Genomic DNA, 15,974 nt, shown 5'->3' with positions numbered 1-15,974 from the left:
TTGTTCCAACAGAGACAGGGCGTGCACACCCGGAAAGAATGGAAGGAAATAAGGCCTTTGTGGTGTACTAACTTTATTCTTGTTCGCGGGATCGAATCCCGGCTGTGGCGGCTACATTTCCGATGGAGGTGGAAATGTTGTAGGCCCGTGTGCTCAGATTTGGGTGCACGTTAAAGAACCCCAGGTGGTCGAAATTTCCGGAGCCGTCCGCTACGGCGTCTCTCATATTCTTATGGTGGTTTTGGAACGTTAAACCCCACATATCAATCAAATTAACTTTATTCTTGTGCGCGTGTTTGCATGCCTTGTCGCTTTTGGAATGAATACGCACCAACAAGCACCATTATTTGAAATTGCAGGTTGTTGAGGTTAACATGACGAGTTTTTATCAGGGCACTTCTTTCCTTTTTAGCAGCGATTGGCCATCGAGTGATGTCCGATATGAGGCATTTCCGTCGTTTCGTATATGAGTAGTTGCGTGGATGCACGAAAAAAAAAGAACGGGCGCGATTGTGATAAGAGCTTTGTTGCCGCCGTGGCTTTGCGATAGCGACGCCGTATCAGCGTTATACGACAGAGGAATGGTAACGCGAACAAACCTGTTTTCTGGATTCGCTTCGCTTCTGTAGCTCACACAGTGCGGGCCCCGGAAGAAATCAACGCGCTCTTTTCACGCGCAGTCACACGATAGACTTAGATCAATGACGAAAAACTCATAAAGCAGTTAGATTTTTTTTTTGAAGTAGTTCCACTAGTGGCATTGCTGCAGAAAGCCAGTGCGCTTTCCGGCACACCTGATAATCGTGTTTTTTTTTCGCAAGTGTTATCTCTGGCGAACAACGAGCAATTGCTGTTTGTTGAGTGAATTAGGAGTGTAGAAGCTGCGCCACGTTGTGCTTTATTTGTAGAAGAGCCAGCACTCTCGGTCAGGATACGTATTCTGGAAGTGTACCGCCACCTCGAGGTGGGTGTGATAATTAACAAGTGCTAGCCTAACCGCAGCACGGGTCACTCGGAATCAGCCTTGTTACAGAGTAGTTATTGTTTTTGTTTCGCTTGCTTTATGATTGAGTGGTAATGTGAAATTTTCAGCCAAGTTGTTGGACACTAGCCATATATGCGTCCACATTTTTTCGATGTAGCTCCTTCCGGGTGGTTTAATTTAGATAGAGTCATGCTACCATGGCTGTGTTCATGATCGTGTCAGCAGCGAATGGAGTCAAAGCTGCTACAAGTGGCGGATTAAATTTCATCGTGTGCCTTCAGAACTAGGTAGTCGTGATACATGAGTGTGCATTGGCAGTCATTGTTTCTTCAACAATCATGTTTATACAGGAGCCCATGTGGTGCTCAGAACTTTGGTTTTGACATAAGACGTAAAACATGGTCGCAATACTGTGTTTATTAGAATTGGTGGAATAGAAGTTTATTGTTATTCTCCTACTTCTGAGAATGCGGCATTTGATTAATAATTACTTTTTCTCCTGGTCCCAGGAAGTTTGAATTCAGAAGCTTTTACTCTGTGGACAATATCAACAATTTGACCGGTAACTAATCTGTCTTTGTTTGTGGATTGAGGAAGGTGGTGTCGTTCGTTTTACAGTGGCATGCTACTACGTGGTACATTCCTAGTGACCCTGCTGGGTTGCTGTGCAGCCTTGGGAGTGGTGTTGACGACATACGAGGAAGACAACTTAGTGGTTGACATTGTCAATGCACCAGCAAACTCAATTATGTTTCTGGTACGGCTTCCTTCGGACGGCACCGGTTGTATGGACACAGAAGCTGCAACTGTAGAACAAGAGCTTGTGATCCAAGTGAGTGGCGTGAAAATAATCTTATCAAACGGTTGACTGTGCTGTTTGAAATGAGAAGCACTATCTAGCTGTAGTGGAAATCTCCATGAAGTGTTTTGATATGTTTTTGAAATACCAGAACAGAAACGTTAATAAGAGGGCCATCTGGTTGGGCCATCTACTTCCGCAGGAACTCGGTGACTAGCGTCGCCACGAGTAGACAGGGCTTTTTACTCTTGCACCATGCGTAACAGTGTTTAGCTAAGCTATGTCATCTAACAGTGAAGGGTCTTGTGGGCGCAAATGGAGATGCAGACCCTCTGGTGGATGCCACCTTAAAGGGCCCGTATACCACCTTCAATATTATTTCAAGCATTTCCAGTAAACTCGAACATGTTCAGAATTGCGTTGCGATCAACGCTCCTGCACCTACGAGCCGCCGGCGCGCCACAAATACCAAGAAACAATCCCTCCTCCTTTCCGGGCCTTTCGGGCCTCCGCGTGACACGCCATGCAACATCTCTTGCGCACCCAGTCATATATGCCAAATATGCTGTCGAGCAAGAGCGTACGACTTCCGGTCAGTCTGCAAGCAGCTCTCCCCGCTGCTTGTTCGTCGTGTTGCCTGCGTGCACGTCAGGTACGGGGCACGGCGTGTCCCCGTACCGGTCCATCACGTTGACAATCCTTTGAAGGCATGTGCGCATCGCAGCTAGGTTCCATACCGGCATGATTACGGCAGCCACGATTCGCCAACAAGCATGCAACTGACAGAGTCGACGGTTAAAGTCGTGGCGACCGGAAGTAGACAGTGTTTGAAGCAGTGCGTCAGCGATGACGTATGCCACGTGAGATCGGGAGGAGCGTTCGGTGAGAGTGAAAAGCGGCGTGGGAGAGGATGCCGGCGGAGTGAAGCGCAGGAAAGAGCAAAAGCTGTGGTCGTCACGGTTTCGATAATCAAACGCGTCTAACTCCGCTATTACAGCACCGTTTCGAAATATTCTCGTGGTTGCGTGTTCGTCGTACACTCGTGCACAATTTCCCCACAACAGCTGCATTTTGACCTCTGGGTGGTTTACGGGCCCTTTAATAACTGTTTCACCTTGACTGCGCACCAGAGTTTCATACCCGCCTTTTCCTACCCTTGTCATCTTTCTTTCACTCTGCTTAATTCCTGGCCGCTGGGGTTACTCTTCTGTAGGCGATCACTTGAATAAATGATCCTTTGTGTCACGAAACAGTGCATATTGCTACAGTATGTTCTTTGCCGCAACACGAGAGAGGTTCAGTCTGACTGGTTTTCGGCAGTGTTGCCCAGATCTCTTTGCAGTGGCTCATCTGACACGCCTGTGTCACACATGAGGTTTAATATGTTGCTGAAGCTGTGCAGGAGTTTTGTCAGCGAAATTTGAACTACGCTTATATCGTGGTTGGTTTTCGTGGCTGTAAATTCTCGTGCAAGACAAGTGCGAGCCAGCGTGTTAAGCATCGAAACCTTCTGCAAATCAAATACCACAAACCAAGGAAAATCAAGTATAAAATGACCCAGCACAATATATTAAGAACCATACAATGGTGTTTGTTCTTTGTGTAGTAACATCTTCATGTATTACTTAACCTAAAAAATCAGCCGCGTGTCTGCATGCCTTGCTGCAAAAGTCATCAAAAGACGATAGTTTTCCGTCTGAAAGGTCTTCTTGAGATAACTCTTCAGACACGAATTAAAATGCGCTTTGAGAAACACGTCCAGTTCATGTGGCATGATTATAAGGCACTCAGTCCTACATTCTAAGTAAGGAAATGAAGGGAAGTGTTGTTCCCTGTGAGTTTTGGAGGTTAGTGTTAATGAGTGTGTCACTTATCTAATTATTCTGTTCCCAGTCAGCGTCAGTACTTGCAGGAAAATAATTCGCTTTTTAGATCCAAAACGCATGACAGTTTGTTGTTTGGATGTGTTTGTTTCGAGTGAAGAAAAAATACTTTTCACGCTGATCTTGGAATGCGTCACTTCGAACAATCGTCGAGTACGGTAGTGCATCCTATAAAGAGGTCATCTCCACCAATACGCAGCATAATGAATGTAAATGATAGGCAGTTGTCCACTAAGGAGGCCTGCACAAATGTGCGCACTAAGTTTCAAGCCATTTGATGGAACAAGCGGTGTGTGACGTGCTATTGAAGTTATCGTCTCCTTGTACACACTCTGACGATGAATGAATGAATGGATATGACTGTAGCCTTTAGATCGGGCGGTGGTATAGCGCCACCAAGCCGAAATACTTAATGAACCAACAACTAGATTTATTTTTTTCCATTAAATAGTAAGGTTGAGAATTCGTACTTTTCACTGAAGGGTTCAATTTTCACTCATGCCTTGACTTTAGCCACCAATCATATAACCTCTTTCTAGTTATTTCTACCCGCTTAAAGTCTATCTTGCCCTCCCTGTCCCTAAACCCCAGTGCTTTTGAGAACTCTACGCCATCATCCTGAACTATAGGGTGAATCCCTTTACAGAACATTATCAAGTGTTCGGCAGTTTCTTCTTCCTCTCCGCAAGCACTGCATACCATGTCTACCCCTTCGTATTTGGCCCGATATGTCTTGGTTCGCAACACTCCCGTCTTGGCCTCAAGCAGCAGAGAACTACCCCGAGTATTATCATAGATCCTTTTCTTGGCAATTTACTGCTTAAAAGTTCAATAGATCTCAAGTGCGCACTTCTTAATCATGCCAAATCTCCACATGTCGATCTCAGCTTGCTTCACCTTCTTCTTAACCAATAATTCTTTTTGGTTTGACCCCCTGCTGTTTTCTAAGTATTTACCAGTCAATTTTGTGCTTCACTTCCTCCATTCTGTATCGACATTCTTCATGTACAAGTAGCTGAAAACCTTCCTTGCCCAACGCTCCTCCCCCATTTCTCTGAATCGCTTCTCAAATTTTATCTTGCTGCTAGCTTCTCTGCCCTCAAATGATGTCCATCCCATATCACCTTGTACTCCCTGATTTGGCGTATTGCCATGAGCTACTAAGGCAAGCCTACCTATTACACGTTGCCCTTCATTTCTAATCTTGCTTGAGCTTCTGACCTCATGCACAAGACTGCATTGGCGAACGTCAGACCACGAATCATGACCCCTTTCCATATTCCTCTCACAACATCATACCTATTGTAATTCCACAATGCCCTGTTTTTCATTACCGCTGCATTCCTGTTACCTTTAGTCGCCACGTATGTTTCGTGTTCCCTTCTTATCCATACGCCCAGATATTTGTATTTATCTGTTATCTCTAGCGTGACCTCCTGTATTCTAAGCTCACTACCCTCATTGTCATTAAAAATTATGACTGCTGATTTTTCCTTACTGAATCTGAAATCTAACCTATCTCCCTCATTACCGCAGATGTTCATAAATCTTTGTAAATCTACCTTGTTGTCGACCATCAGCACTATATCATCTGCAAGCATCAGTGCTGGTAGTGCCTGTTCAGTCATTTTTCCTTGTTTGACGAAAAAGAGGTTGAAGCCAAGTCCACTTCCCTCTAATTTGGCCTCTAATCCTTGAAGGTACATCATGAATAACAAGGGGGACAGAGTACACCTCTGCCTAAGCCCCCGTTTTACCTTTTTAGGCTTGAATACTTGTTTTTTCCACTTTATAATTACCTTGTTACCTTTATAGATATCCTTTATTAGATTAGTGACTTCATCTTCCACGCCTAGTGTGTCCAGTATTCTCAACAATTCCTCTTGAACCACGCTATCGTACGCTCCCTTGATATCCGAAAATGCTAGTCACAGGGGCCTGCGTTCTTTTTCTGCTATTTCAATGCACTGCGTCAGTGAGAACAGATTGTCTTCCAACTTCCTGTGTTTCCGAAACCCATTCTGCAGTTTCCCCAGCACCCCCTTATCCTCTATCCATGCCTGCAGTCTTTTCTTTATAATATGCATCGCCAGCCTGTGGATCACAGATGTCCCTGTTATAGGACGGTAGTTGGTTTATGTCAGCTTTGTCCACTTTCCTTTATAAATCATGCTCATCCTGCTAAGTTTCCATCCATCGGAAACTTCTCCTCCGATTATTATTTTGTTCACTGCCTCTCTCAAAGCCTGCTTAGACTTCGGACCTAATGTCTTTGATAGCATAATTGGAATGCCATCGGGGCCTGTTGATGTACTACTAGGAACCCTTTTCTCAGCCCTTTCCCACTCTCGTTGTGAAAATGAAGCCATTGCGCCACTTGATCTATCCTTGTCTTTTGTGGTGCATAAAGCACTTCTTTGTTGACACTTTTCCGTCACCCTTGTTCTTATATATTAAATAGCTTCATCCCCTTCTAGCCTAGCACCTTGGGCTGTAGTTATAAAACTCTGCTCTAGGCTCGTCTCATTTCTTAGGGAGTTTAGATGGTTGCAAAATTTCACAGCTGCCTTTCTATCTTTTTTATGTACTTCTGCCAGCCACTGAACTCCCTTTCTTCTAATCTTTTCATTGATCAGAAGGGATGCATCCCTTCTACAGCTTAGAAAGGTTTCCCATTTTCTTTCAACATCTTCTGTCGGTTCACCCCGCTGCTTAGCATGTCTGTGTTCTCTAGAGGCTTCCTAACGTTTTGCTATGGCTCTCTTAACTTCCTCATCCCACCAACTTTTGGGTTTGTGTCTTCTTTTCTGGGGTAAGTTGTCACGCGTCTTTGCAAGCTCCAGCTCAAAGAGTCTAATTAGATTCGTGTATGTCCACACTGTTTTATTATCCTCCGTGATTACTTTCTCAATTTGTTTAGTGGCTAATTCAATTTGCCTTTCTGGATAAAAGTTTTCCTGTAGTTGCTCATCTTGCCTCCTTCCCACTTTCACTGCTTTTCCAGAACTTAGCTTGTTACGTTTGTGATCACTACCCAGACTTCTGGAGCCACCTTCATCTATGTGCATTCCCCTGAGCTTATCATACATCCTATGTGACATCAGTGCATAATCTATCGTCGACTGCAGCCTTCCTACCTCCCATGTTATTTGCCCTTCACACTTCTCGGTACTGTTGCAAATGATCAAATCAAGCCTTTCACACATATCCATGATCATTTTGCCTGTCGGGTCGGTATACCCATCTATATCTTTTATGTGTGCATTCATGTCTCCTAGTATAATTATCTCGCACTCTCTTCCTAACTCCTGAATGTCCTTTGATATACACTCTACCATTGCCTGGTTTTCCTCTCTGGCCTTAGCTCCCGTCCACAAGTACACGAAACCAAGGAGTGTCATTTGACCTGCCACTTTTCCGTCTAGCCATAAATGTTCCTTGCACTCCTGCTTGACCCTTTGCCAGTCTGTACTTTTATGAATGAACGCCCCAATACCACCCCCCTTTCTGCTGCCTTCTGTTCTATTACAATATTCCCACGCGTAGTACGGATCATTCGGAGGTTGTTCCATGTCCCTGGGATGTGTTTCTACAAAACTGTATACCATCGGCCTCTCTTCCCTTTGCTGTTCTTCTATCCCTTCCCATTTCAGCCTGTTCCTACCACCCTGCATGGTAATATACCCTATGTCTGACTTGGCTCGGCGCTCGTGGCTACGTCTATTTATGCCCCGGACTCTACCTATCTTAGATATTGGTGCCACTTTGGAATCGTATCTATTCATACCACCTATCGAAGAATCTCCCTGGTTGTTTTCCTCATTACTAGCTATCCTGCACCCCGAAGGGCTCGCTAGCCCCCCAAGAAAGCTACTGCTCGTCCTGCAAGTCGCCAACCTACCTCATGACCTAGCCGCCCATCGAAGTCAATTCTGTCTCGTTGAAACCACCCCACCTACGCACCTCTCTGTTTATTTCCACCACCTCAAAGCCATCCTCTCGATTCATCCGCCATATCTCTTGGTTTGCGTTGACAACCGCTCTTTGCAGGTTGCTATCACGGACTGGTACCTCCGGTATCGTGCATATCACTACCTGTACCTTAGGAGAAGTGGCGCGCATGTCATCGACTGCCGAAAGGCAGTGTGGACTAGCAGCCACGCTGCCTTTCGCCAGTGTGTCTGCTAGTCCTGCTGCATCTTCATTTAGGACATCGTTTAAACCGCCTGAAATTATCACGAGGTTTCGTCTATCAGCTGTCGTTTTCAGCTTTGCGCTCGCTTGCTTCATGACTGCTTCCAGCTTGCGTCCTGGGAATGCCCCTACTGCAACCCTCTTGTCACCTGTTACCCTCTCTTTGATGGCTTGTGTGCATCTATTTAAATTCGAGTCCCCGGCGATTATCACATGCTTTGACTTTTCAGCTGGAGCGTCCTGCACCTGGGGGTTACTTGCACCTGTGACGCCGGCTGCTTTCTCCCCTCCCAGCCCTACCACTACTTCGCTAAAGCTGGGCCTTGCGACAATTGAACCGGCTGAACCTGTTTTTTCCGAACTTGCTTGCTCTTTCTTCTCCGCCATTCTGGTTGCCGGTTGCCTACTGTTCTCTCCGTAGGCCACTCCTCTGTTCACCTTGGCTAGTGCTTCCTCGGCGGACTTCAGCTTATCTCCCATAGCCCTCATTTTTTCTTGCTCTGTCGCCAACGCAATCTCGAGTTCGGCGATTCTCATCAGCGGGTCACTCTGGGCAACCATCATTTTCTCGCTTTTTTCCTCGACCTCACATTGCCTACACTTCGCGTCAGCCTCTTCTCTCTCCACTTCACTTGGGTCCACTTTCAAAGCCGCCCCACATCCTGAACACTTTACAGTCTTTTTAACCATGTCTTTCCGACACGAATTGTCCCTATGACTTGTCTCACTCGATAATTACAAAATTCGAGCCATGCCCTACGAAAAAGAGAAAGTCTAAGCTCTCCTACAAAAATTTGCGTTTTCGATGCATGTGCACCTTTCCCTCGAGGTGGCAAAAAACAACAAAAAGTTAAACACACTTACACACACACGCACAAACTAATAAATACCTGGTGACTGCCCCCGAAAAAGCCTGACTGTGATAAGGACGCCATCTGGCCCTAATGTCCGGAAACAGGAAATTGTACAAAACCAAGGACCACCGCCAGGTTGCAGACCCATGTCGTCTGCAAAGCACTTCTTGGTGTGCAGCGTCGCATCTTCAGTGAAGCGTAAGAAACGCCCGCTCTTTCGTGCATAGCGTCGTATTTTCAGAGCAGTCTCAGAAATACTGGGGACTTTAGAATTACGTTTCTATGTAGTTTTCAGTAAAGCAACACAACCTAATACTTCTGTATTGATGCTGTGTCTCAGATATGCGTTATAGCTGCTTTTTTTATTGACAACGATCACAAGTATGAACGCCGCCACCGGATCAAGATGACTGGGCGTTCAGCAAATGCTTCAACCTGAGCCGAGTGGCTTAATCATGTAGTCGTGTCACACACAGACAGGCCAAAATATTTGCGTTCAAGTATCCCAAGATATACTATCATATTTTAAAAAGAAAGTCAAATGTAAACTTTTACTCGAAGAAGTCTCGCTAGCTCGTACAGTGTAGTGTGAAACGAAACATAGACAGTGACAATATTATCATGCATGGACATTCCTGAGAATCACCAACTCCTAAACTTTTGGAATAACCCTCTCATTCATTTTTCTTTTATAATAGTTTTCACTTTTTTATTATCACGACTTCTGCGCAGGGAAGCGCCAAGCTTTATATTAAGAAGTGAAAGCATTCTATTGAAGTTTTATCGCTAATAGTTTACAATAGCTATATTTTTGCCATATCCCATCTATCTTTCGTGTTATGGTGTGAAGATAAAGAAAATATACTTTTTTTCCGCCGCAATGGTTTGGGATTCTGTCCATGACATGGTTGCAGTTTTTAAGCATCGTGCGTTGACAGGCATGTGACGTTTTACAAAGTGCATTGTGTTCGAAGGGCATTTGGCTCAATGCACCGCTGAAGTACATATGTTGTTTAGGCGTTGCAACGCAATCATAACGGTTCTCTCTGCGTACATTTTGAACTTTTGAAAAGTGAAGTGTTCTAATTGCATGAACTTAAGTTGTGTATAATCATGTTCATTCTTTATCATTCACACATTATGTTCATTTACCACTGTTCCTTTATTCATGCCCTGTGTCTACTTTTGTGCTCTATCACGTATTCCTGTCATTTTCTCATCGGATAAAATTTCCACCAACCGTAGGTATAGAAACAGCTTTTTTTTGTTTTTGTTCAAAACACTGCTCCTTGGCAACATTTCGCTCGATAGTGTGTGAAAATGTTGCACAAAAGAAATACCATGTTAGTTTACAAAAGTAATTTTCACTAAAGGGAAATTTTCCTAATTGGGGTAAAATATTAGTCTTAAAAAGTAGCAGGTGGTTCAGTCGTCATTTTTCTATCAGCATGAAACAGGCGTGCGTGTAGTTGCGCAAAATTTCTCGAAGGTTCCTTCAGGTTCAGATTTTTTGTTGACAAAAATAAATTATGTGTCAACCTAAAACTTCTTTATATATAAGGTCATGGCACTCAACGTAAAAAGATAAAAAGTCTAGCATTTAAGATCGGCATAGTATAGCACAAGAAGTGTTCTCAGAGAATAAGACAAGAGCAGAAAAATTTACTCTTAAATGGAGTGCTATATGTGCGCTTCATTTGTTGCCGCGTTGGTTTAAGTTTCTAGATGTTTGCATTCGTTATATGTAGCTGCTTTTGTGTGATTAAAATGCCATTTTTCGAGCTTCTGAAATATTTCGCTATCTCTATACATTGTTGCATATTAGTTTGAATTTCTACAAATAAAATCGCAGTCATGTATTTGTCCAAGAACGGAGATTTGGTTTTGCTTGTCTCGCACAGAAGACAGCTTTGCTAACCATGTTTTCACAGGATGACAAACTTTTGTGGTAAACTCTTGCATTTTTTAATGCAGAGTGCCAACGTGACGGCGTCTTATTCACGACATTTACTAGGGCCGGGCAGATACTGCGCGCTGGTGAGTGATCATGTTTTCATTTCACTGCGAACATCTGAACAACCCCATTCATGAATGTGTGAATAATTTGCTGCCCTGAGCTCATTTTCGGCGGTCCTTGAAGTCTTCCCATCCGGTGTCCAAGCGGGAAAAAGAAAACTGACCATTCGCTGCGTGATAAAGAGATGCCAAAACACGTCTACAATAGGTCTATTAACGCGCGTTAACGAACTTGTTTCGCGTAAATGCTGGCGTCAGCGTCGTAGTCGTTAGTTGTGAGCCAAAAATCGTCTTGTGCGTGACTCGAAACTTGAGAAAGATGCAATAAAATAAAAATTTTGTGTCTAAGTGGAATCAAAGCCGAGTAGTTTGTGTGGCAAGTGGGTGTTCTATCATACAGCCGTGCGTCTGCTTCAGAAATCATTGCTCGAGACGCCGCTGTGAAACGCCAACGCCGAGCCAAGAACAATAGGGAGTTTTAGCTTGTACGTATACTTCTTTACGTTACCGTGTTACCGGTTTACGTTTACCGTGTTACCGGCGCCCGAGTTTTAGCAGCGTTTTGCTACACATACGGGAACCTTTACGTTCGTACGTAAACGTTTACGTACGCCGATGATGATGATCATGGATGCAGACATATTCGTTTTCTTTTAAATAAAACTTAACCAGCGCTGCGGCACAAATATAATAACTTTTAACATGTAAAATTATCAAGTCTTTTAGTGCTATATAGTCACCAAACCCATTACAGTTGGCTGCGCGCAGAAGGCTATAAGGAGCCACCGCATAATTCTTCAAGCCTCTCTGGCTAAGCCTCTCTGGTTGAACGGTCAGCGGCTAGCCGCATTCGCAAAGAAGTGGTCGTCGATATGGCAAAGAGTGTGCTCCAAGTTCCATTCCTGGCACAAAATCTACCGTGGAAGTACATCGACGATCTACTGATTATAGATCTGCTACAGCCACGGAGGAACCTTCACGAGAACGGCGTGTTGGATATCGACGCTATCAATGGAACCACCTTTTATCGTAACTTCAGGTTCCACAAAGGTGATTTGGACGACCTGATCGTTGGCCTGCTCATTTCCGGCGAAGTGATGAGTGCGCAGCGCGTCTGAGTGTCAGATCGCGAGGCTTTGTGTATGACACTGCGGCGCCTCACTTCTCCAAATCGACTTTGTGACCTGGAGACGATATTCAACCGCCACAGCTCCGTGACCTCAAGTGTGGTGTCCAAAGTAATGTCTCACCTCGAATATTACTTTGGACAGTGTAAGCAGTTGGACTTGTCTAAGCAGTTGGACTAGTGTAAGCAGTCGGGCTCTGTGCCAGAGCTCAGATTCTGCTGGAGTCCAACAGAAATCTATTGGCCGCGAGATCGAGCAAAGTCGTCGCCTGGTGGATTGCTTCGTGCGTCGTCTGCTAGCAACGTCATGCTTCTATGTGTGCGTACGTCTTGGAAATTTTCAAAGTGTGGTTTGTCCAGTCATGTCAGTGCGAGTGTAACTGTTTTACCTATGCCTAACACGACGTACGAGAGCATTTTATCTTTCGGATGCTTATGCGTTGTAATAAGATCAGCGAGTGCAACTTTCCAAAGTACCGTTTATTGTCGTTGCACCCTTCTTTCACCAAAATAATTTCAGAGCGGGTGCCGCTTTCTGTTTCAAGCATATCACAAAATGCTCTTGGCATCCTCCCAAACATGAGGACTAATAAATAGTGTATAAATGCAGCGTGTTACTATAGAGACTCGGCAGCAAAAAAAAACAGGCTCTAGGCCATACATTTGGGTGCTGTTGGTAGGTGTACAATTACAGCACTGTAGTTTATTGATCATGCTAGGAGCCTTAGTTGTGTTTATCTGGCCGTGGTATCGCTACTTAGGAATATTACTACCACATAAACAGTGACACATCGGTACTTAGACTGTACTGAAAACAGAGTTACCGCGTGCAACCGTGTGCTTAGATTTAAGAATGCTTTAAAGAAGCCAGACATTGGAAATAATTCAGACGGCATGCCTTATATGTAATGTCGTGTAACTTAACTGAAAATTTCGTCTTTGTTACATTGTCTTCAGCGTTTATGTGGCATTGTTAGTGACTGACTGAAGGCAGTAATAATTTTGTCTGAAAGAAAAAAAAACATGCTTGTCTCATTAATCAGGCTTTTGTTGTAGCACTGTCATGCACGTAATCAATCGATGAAATGTTTTTGCTGAACTCTCATATAATATTTTTATGTTATTACTGGTGCGAGAACATGTGCGTATATCTGGTAAATGCAGTAGAGTGTCAGCCCCTGAGCCACTGAACGAAGCGCGGCTGCGAGTATTTGTGTATGCGCCGTCGACCGCCTATCCACCCTTGCGCGGGTGCGGTGCTGGCACCTATAGCCCGATCTTTGGGAGGTTGCCCGATATGACCAATCCTTGAGCCGCTAGACACCAATGGCTAAGGTACCCTTTATTGGCTGCTGCGCTTCGCTTTAGGAATCTTCTTCATAATTTACCTTGATGAGATCAGCTCCTGTGTCATCCCTTCTCTCTGCACATAACAGTGTGTTAAAAACAAAGTAGTGCACAACTGTCTGACACTAGGCATGTAGCTTATGCCTTTCTTCATGACTTATCTTCAGATGAAGGGGTGATTATTTCTACACTGTTATCCTCAGTCTTTTTAGGTGTTATGTGTTCTGGTTTAAGTGCAGTTGTTCTCTAGTGGTGTCAGTTCTTCAAGGAGTGTTTAGAAGACGCATCTGACATTCCAAAAATAACAAAACTTGCTCGTTGTGCCAACGGAACCTAAAAGCTACTCATGTCTGCGTTTTCCCATTAGTCTATTGAAAGATGGTCTGTTGAAGGCCGCGATTAAGTTTGGTGAACTACATGTGTGTGTGTGTCTGTATGCACATGACAAGGTAATCATGGTGGTGTTATCGGGTCGCTCCACACCTAAAAATCTCCAAATTTTTTATGAACCACAATGTAATGAAAATACGGGGATGAGAGCCAGACACCTTGCTATGTGTAAGGAGTGAAAGCAACTGCCTGTAGCAGCACCCTCTGCCGATGCTCGTGCTCTAAACCCATTTTTATTTATTTGCAACACACCTTAAATGTATTTAGAGCAAACTTTTATGCCCATTTTGCAAAATATGCAGATATATATATCCATTTTGATGCACATAGCTGCGCAATAATGATAAAATAATTTGCAAAGGTTGCTTGTGCTAAGTCTGCAAAATAACGAGTGCCAGAAATGAGACACCCAATCAAAATTACGCACCATGCAGAGTTTCACACCGATGGCACGCTTAAGTATGCTTGTTGAGTGCTTCTGATGGGACTTTGTACACGACTTTGAAGACTTCTGTTGTGTCTGTTTCAGCATATCTTTCTTGTTCACGCATACCCAACACACATAAAAAGGCCCTTAAAATACTTTGTGCTTTTTAGGTTATGCATTTTTAGGATTTGTGGTTACATTGACGTATAATTTGATGGGATGTTTGCAGTTGCATAGATGTATATCTGTTTGGTGCTGAAAGATGTGTATACCTTATGCAGGTTTCTGCAGCTGTGTGAAAATGAAGGATTGTTCAGTATTTCACCCAGTGTCGATGTTTTGAAATAGCATACAGTAGTCTGGAGTAGAAAAATCAAGGCCTAGGAGTAAAGACTCATTGCTCACTCAAAGTCGCAAAGTGTACACGAAATTGTAACATAAACCTGGTGCAAAAATATTTGGTTTTATTTTGTTTGACATATTTCATTACTAAAGTCACTGCTCCGCTGGGGCACTCAAGGTTTCCAAAGCATCTTTGTAAAATTTCAGGTACGACAAGCATCACAGAATGTATCACATGAGACCACAAAATGAAAACTATTTTAGCCCAGCTAGAAACTTTGATCTACAAAGTGAAAGCAAGAGGCAACATCTGAACAAGAGCCGGCTAAGCAATGTAAATATACTTGAGTTTATTGTCTATCGCATAATTAACCGACTAGACTTATTGAGAAATAGCTCTGGGACATTCAAGATCTTAAGTACATGTAACAAATTTCAGGTACATCTAGTATCACAATAATATATCATGATAGCCCCTGCAATGAAGACACTTTCTGCACAGCCAAAAAATTTCATCTAGCTTTTGACCAAGCTGGGTATGCACAACACCTTAAAAGAAATAGCCAAAGCACAATGCATTTCGCAGCTTGAATGCGTGTCAACCACTACCATAAGAAAACAAATTATGAACAAACTTGGCACAATTTACCACCAGCATGGCCAGAAAATTTATATCTCAATGAAAATTCGAAACACGGTTTCAGTGGCTAATATTCATGGACACGTGCACCTCGACTACAACAGAGGCCGACGAAAGGCCAAAGCGGAGGCTTCGCTTTGTTTTTCGGCAGAGAGAGAATTGCATGCTTTGTTGACGTGACCGAGTATTGTAATTGTGACAAGGGTCACAATTACACTGCCGTAAGAATAGACAGGTTTCAAAGCTGAAACTACATGCAGCATACGCATGGAACATTTGGAAATAGCAGATGAAGTAGCCATATTGTTGCAGAAAAAAACATGCACACGAGTGCAGAGTTAGTGTTTTGACAGTACTTGTAGTCATTGTGCAGGTGGTGATCAGTCAGGTCAATTTCCTCCGATGTAAGCGAGCTTTCTCGTTCTTTTTAGTGCAACATCATTCTCCCGGCAAGCGTAGCTCCATCCGGGTACAAATCATGGAGCATTAGTTAAGGCAAAGTATATATGGTTTGAGCCTGGCGACATGAACGTCACTATTGCCGTGACGTAGCAAAAACACGTCAGCTGGTGCTATTTCGTATACCATGTCACAAAATTGGCGTAAGGTCTTGTACGGACCAGAATGACAAGAGAACAGTTTTTCCGCTGAGCTAACACGGCACGAGGGCGTCCAGAGCAGTACAAGAGAACCAAGAGGCAATTGTGTCTTGGTGCTGATGATCGTAGCGTCGCTTTTGAGAAGGTTGCGACATTGCGAGGTCTTGACGAGCGACCTCTCGGGCATGGACGGCCGATTGCATCGTGGGCGTAATTGGTCGTTGAGAATATAACACCAGATGGTAGAAATGTGTCGAACAGCAAGACAGGGCCCGAGCCATACAAAAAAAGAATGGGAAAAAACGAGCGGTTTCGTTACAGGACGAATTGTAAGCAAAATGATGGTACAGTAAAGTGGTGGACAAAGTGATG

General features: G+C 43.9%; 1 protein-coding gene across 1 annotated transcript in view; it reads left to right on the top strand.

Annotated features, from left to right (window-relative positions):
- The first annotated feature begins 656 nt into the window (after positions 1-656).
- LOC142772303 (uncharacterized) overlaps positions 657-15,974 on the top strand; it is a 64,863-nt gene continuing 49,545 nt past the window's right edge. Inside the window, exons 1-3 of the mRNA XM_075874504.1 lie at positions 657-964; positions 1,604-1,817; positions 10,690-10,752. Of these exons, the coding sequence (XP_075730619.1) occupies positions 1,608-1,817; positions 10,690-10,752 (273 nt within the window). The 5' untranslated portion in view covers positions 657-964; positions 1,604-1,607. The remainder of the gene's footprint in view (positions 965-1,603; positions 1,818-10,689; positions 10,753-15,974) is intronic.

Source organism: Rhipicephalus microplus, chromosome 9 (genome assembly GCF_043290135.1).
Source record: "Rhipicephalus microplus isolate Deutch F79 chromosome 9, USDA_Rmic, whole genome shotgun sequence".
Taxonomy (NCBI): domain Eukaryota; kingdom Metazoa; phylum Arthropoda; class Arachnida; order Ixodida; family Ixodidae; genus Rhipicephalus; species Rhipicephalus microplus.
The sequence above is the reverse complement of the archived record's forward strand: the minus strand, read 5'-3'. Positions and strand labels throughout refer to the sequence as shown.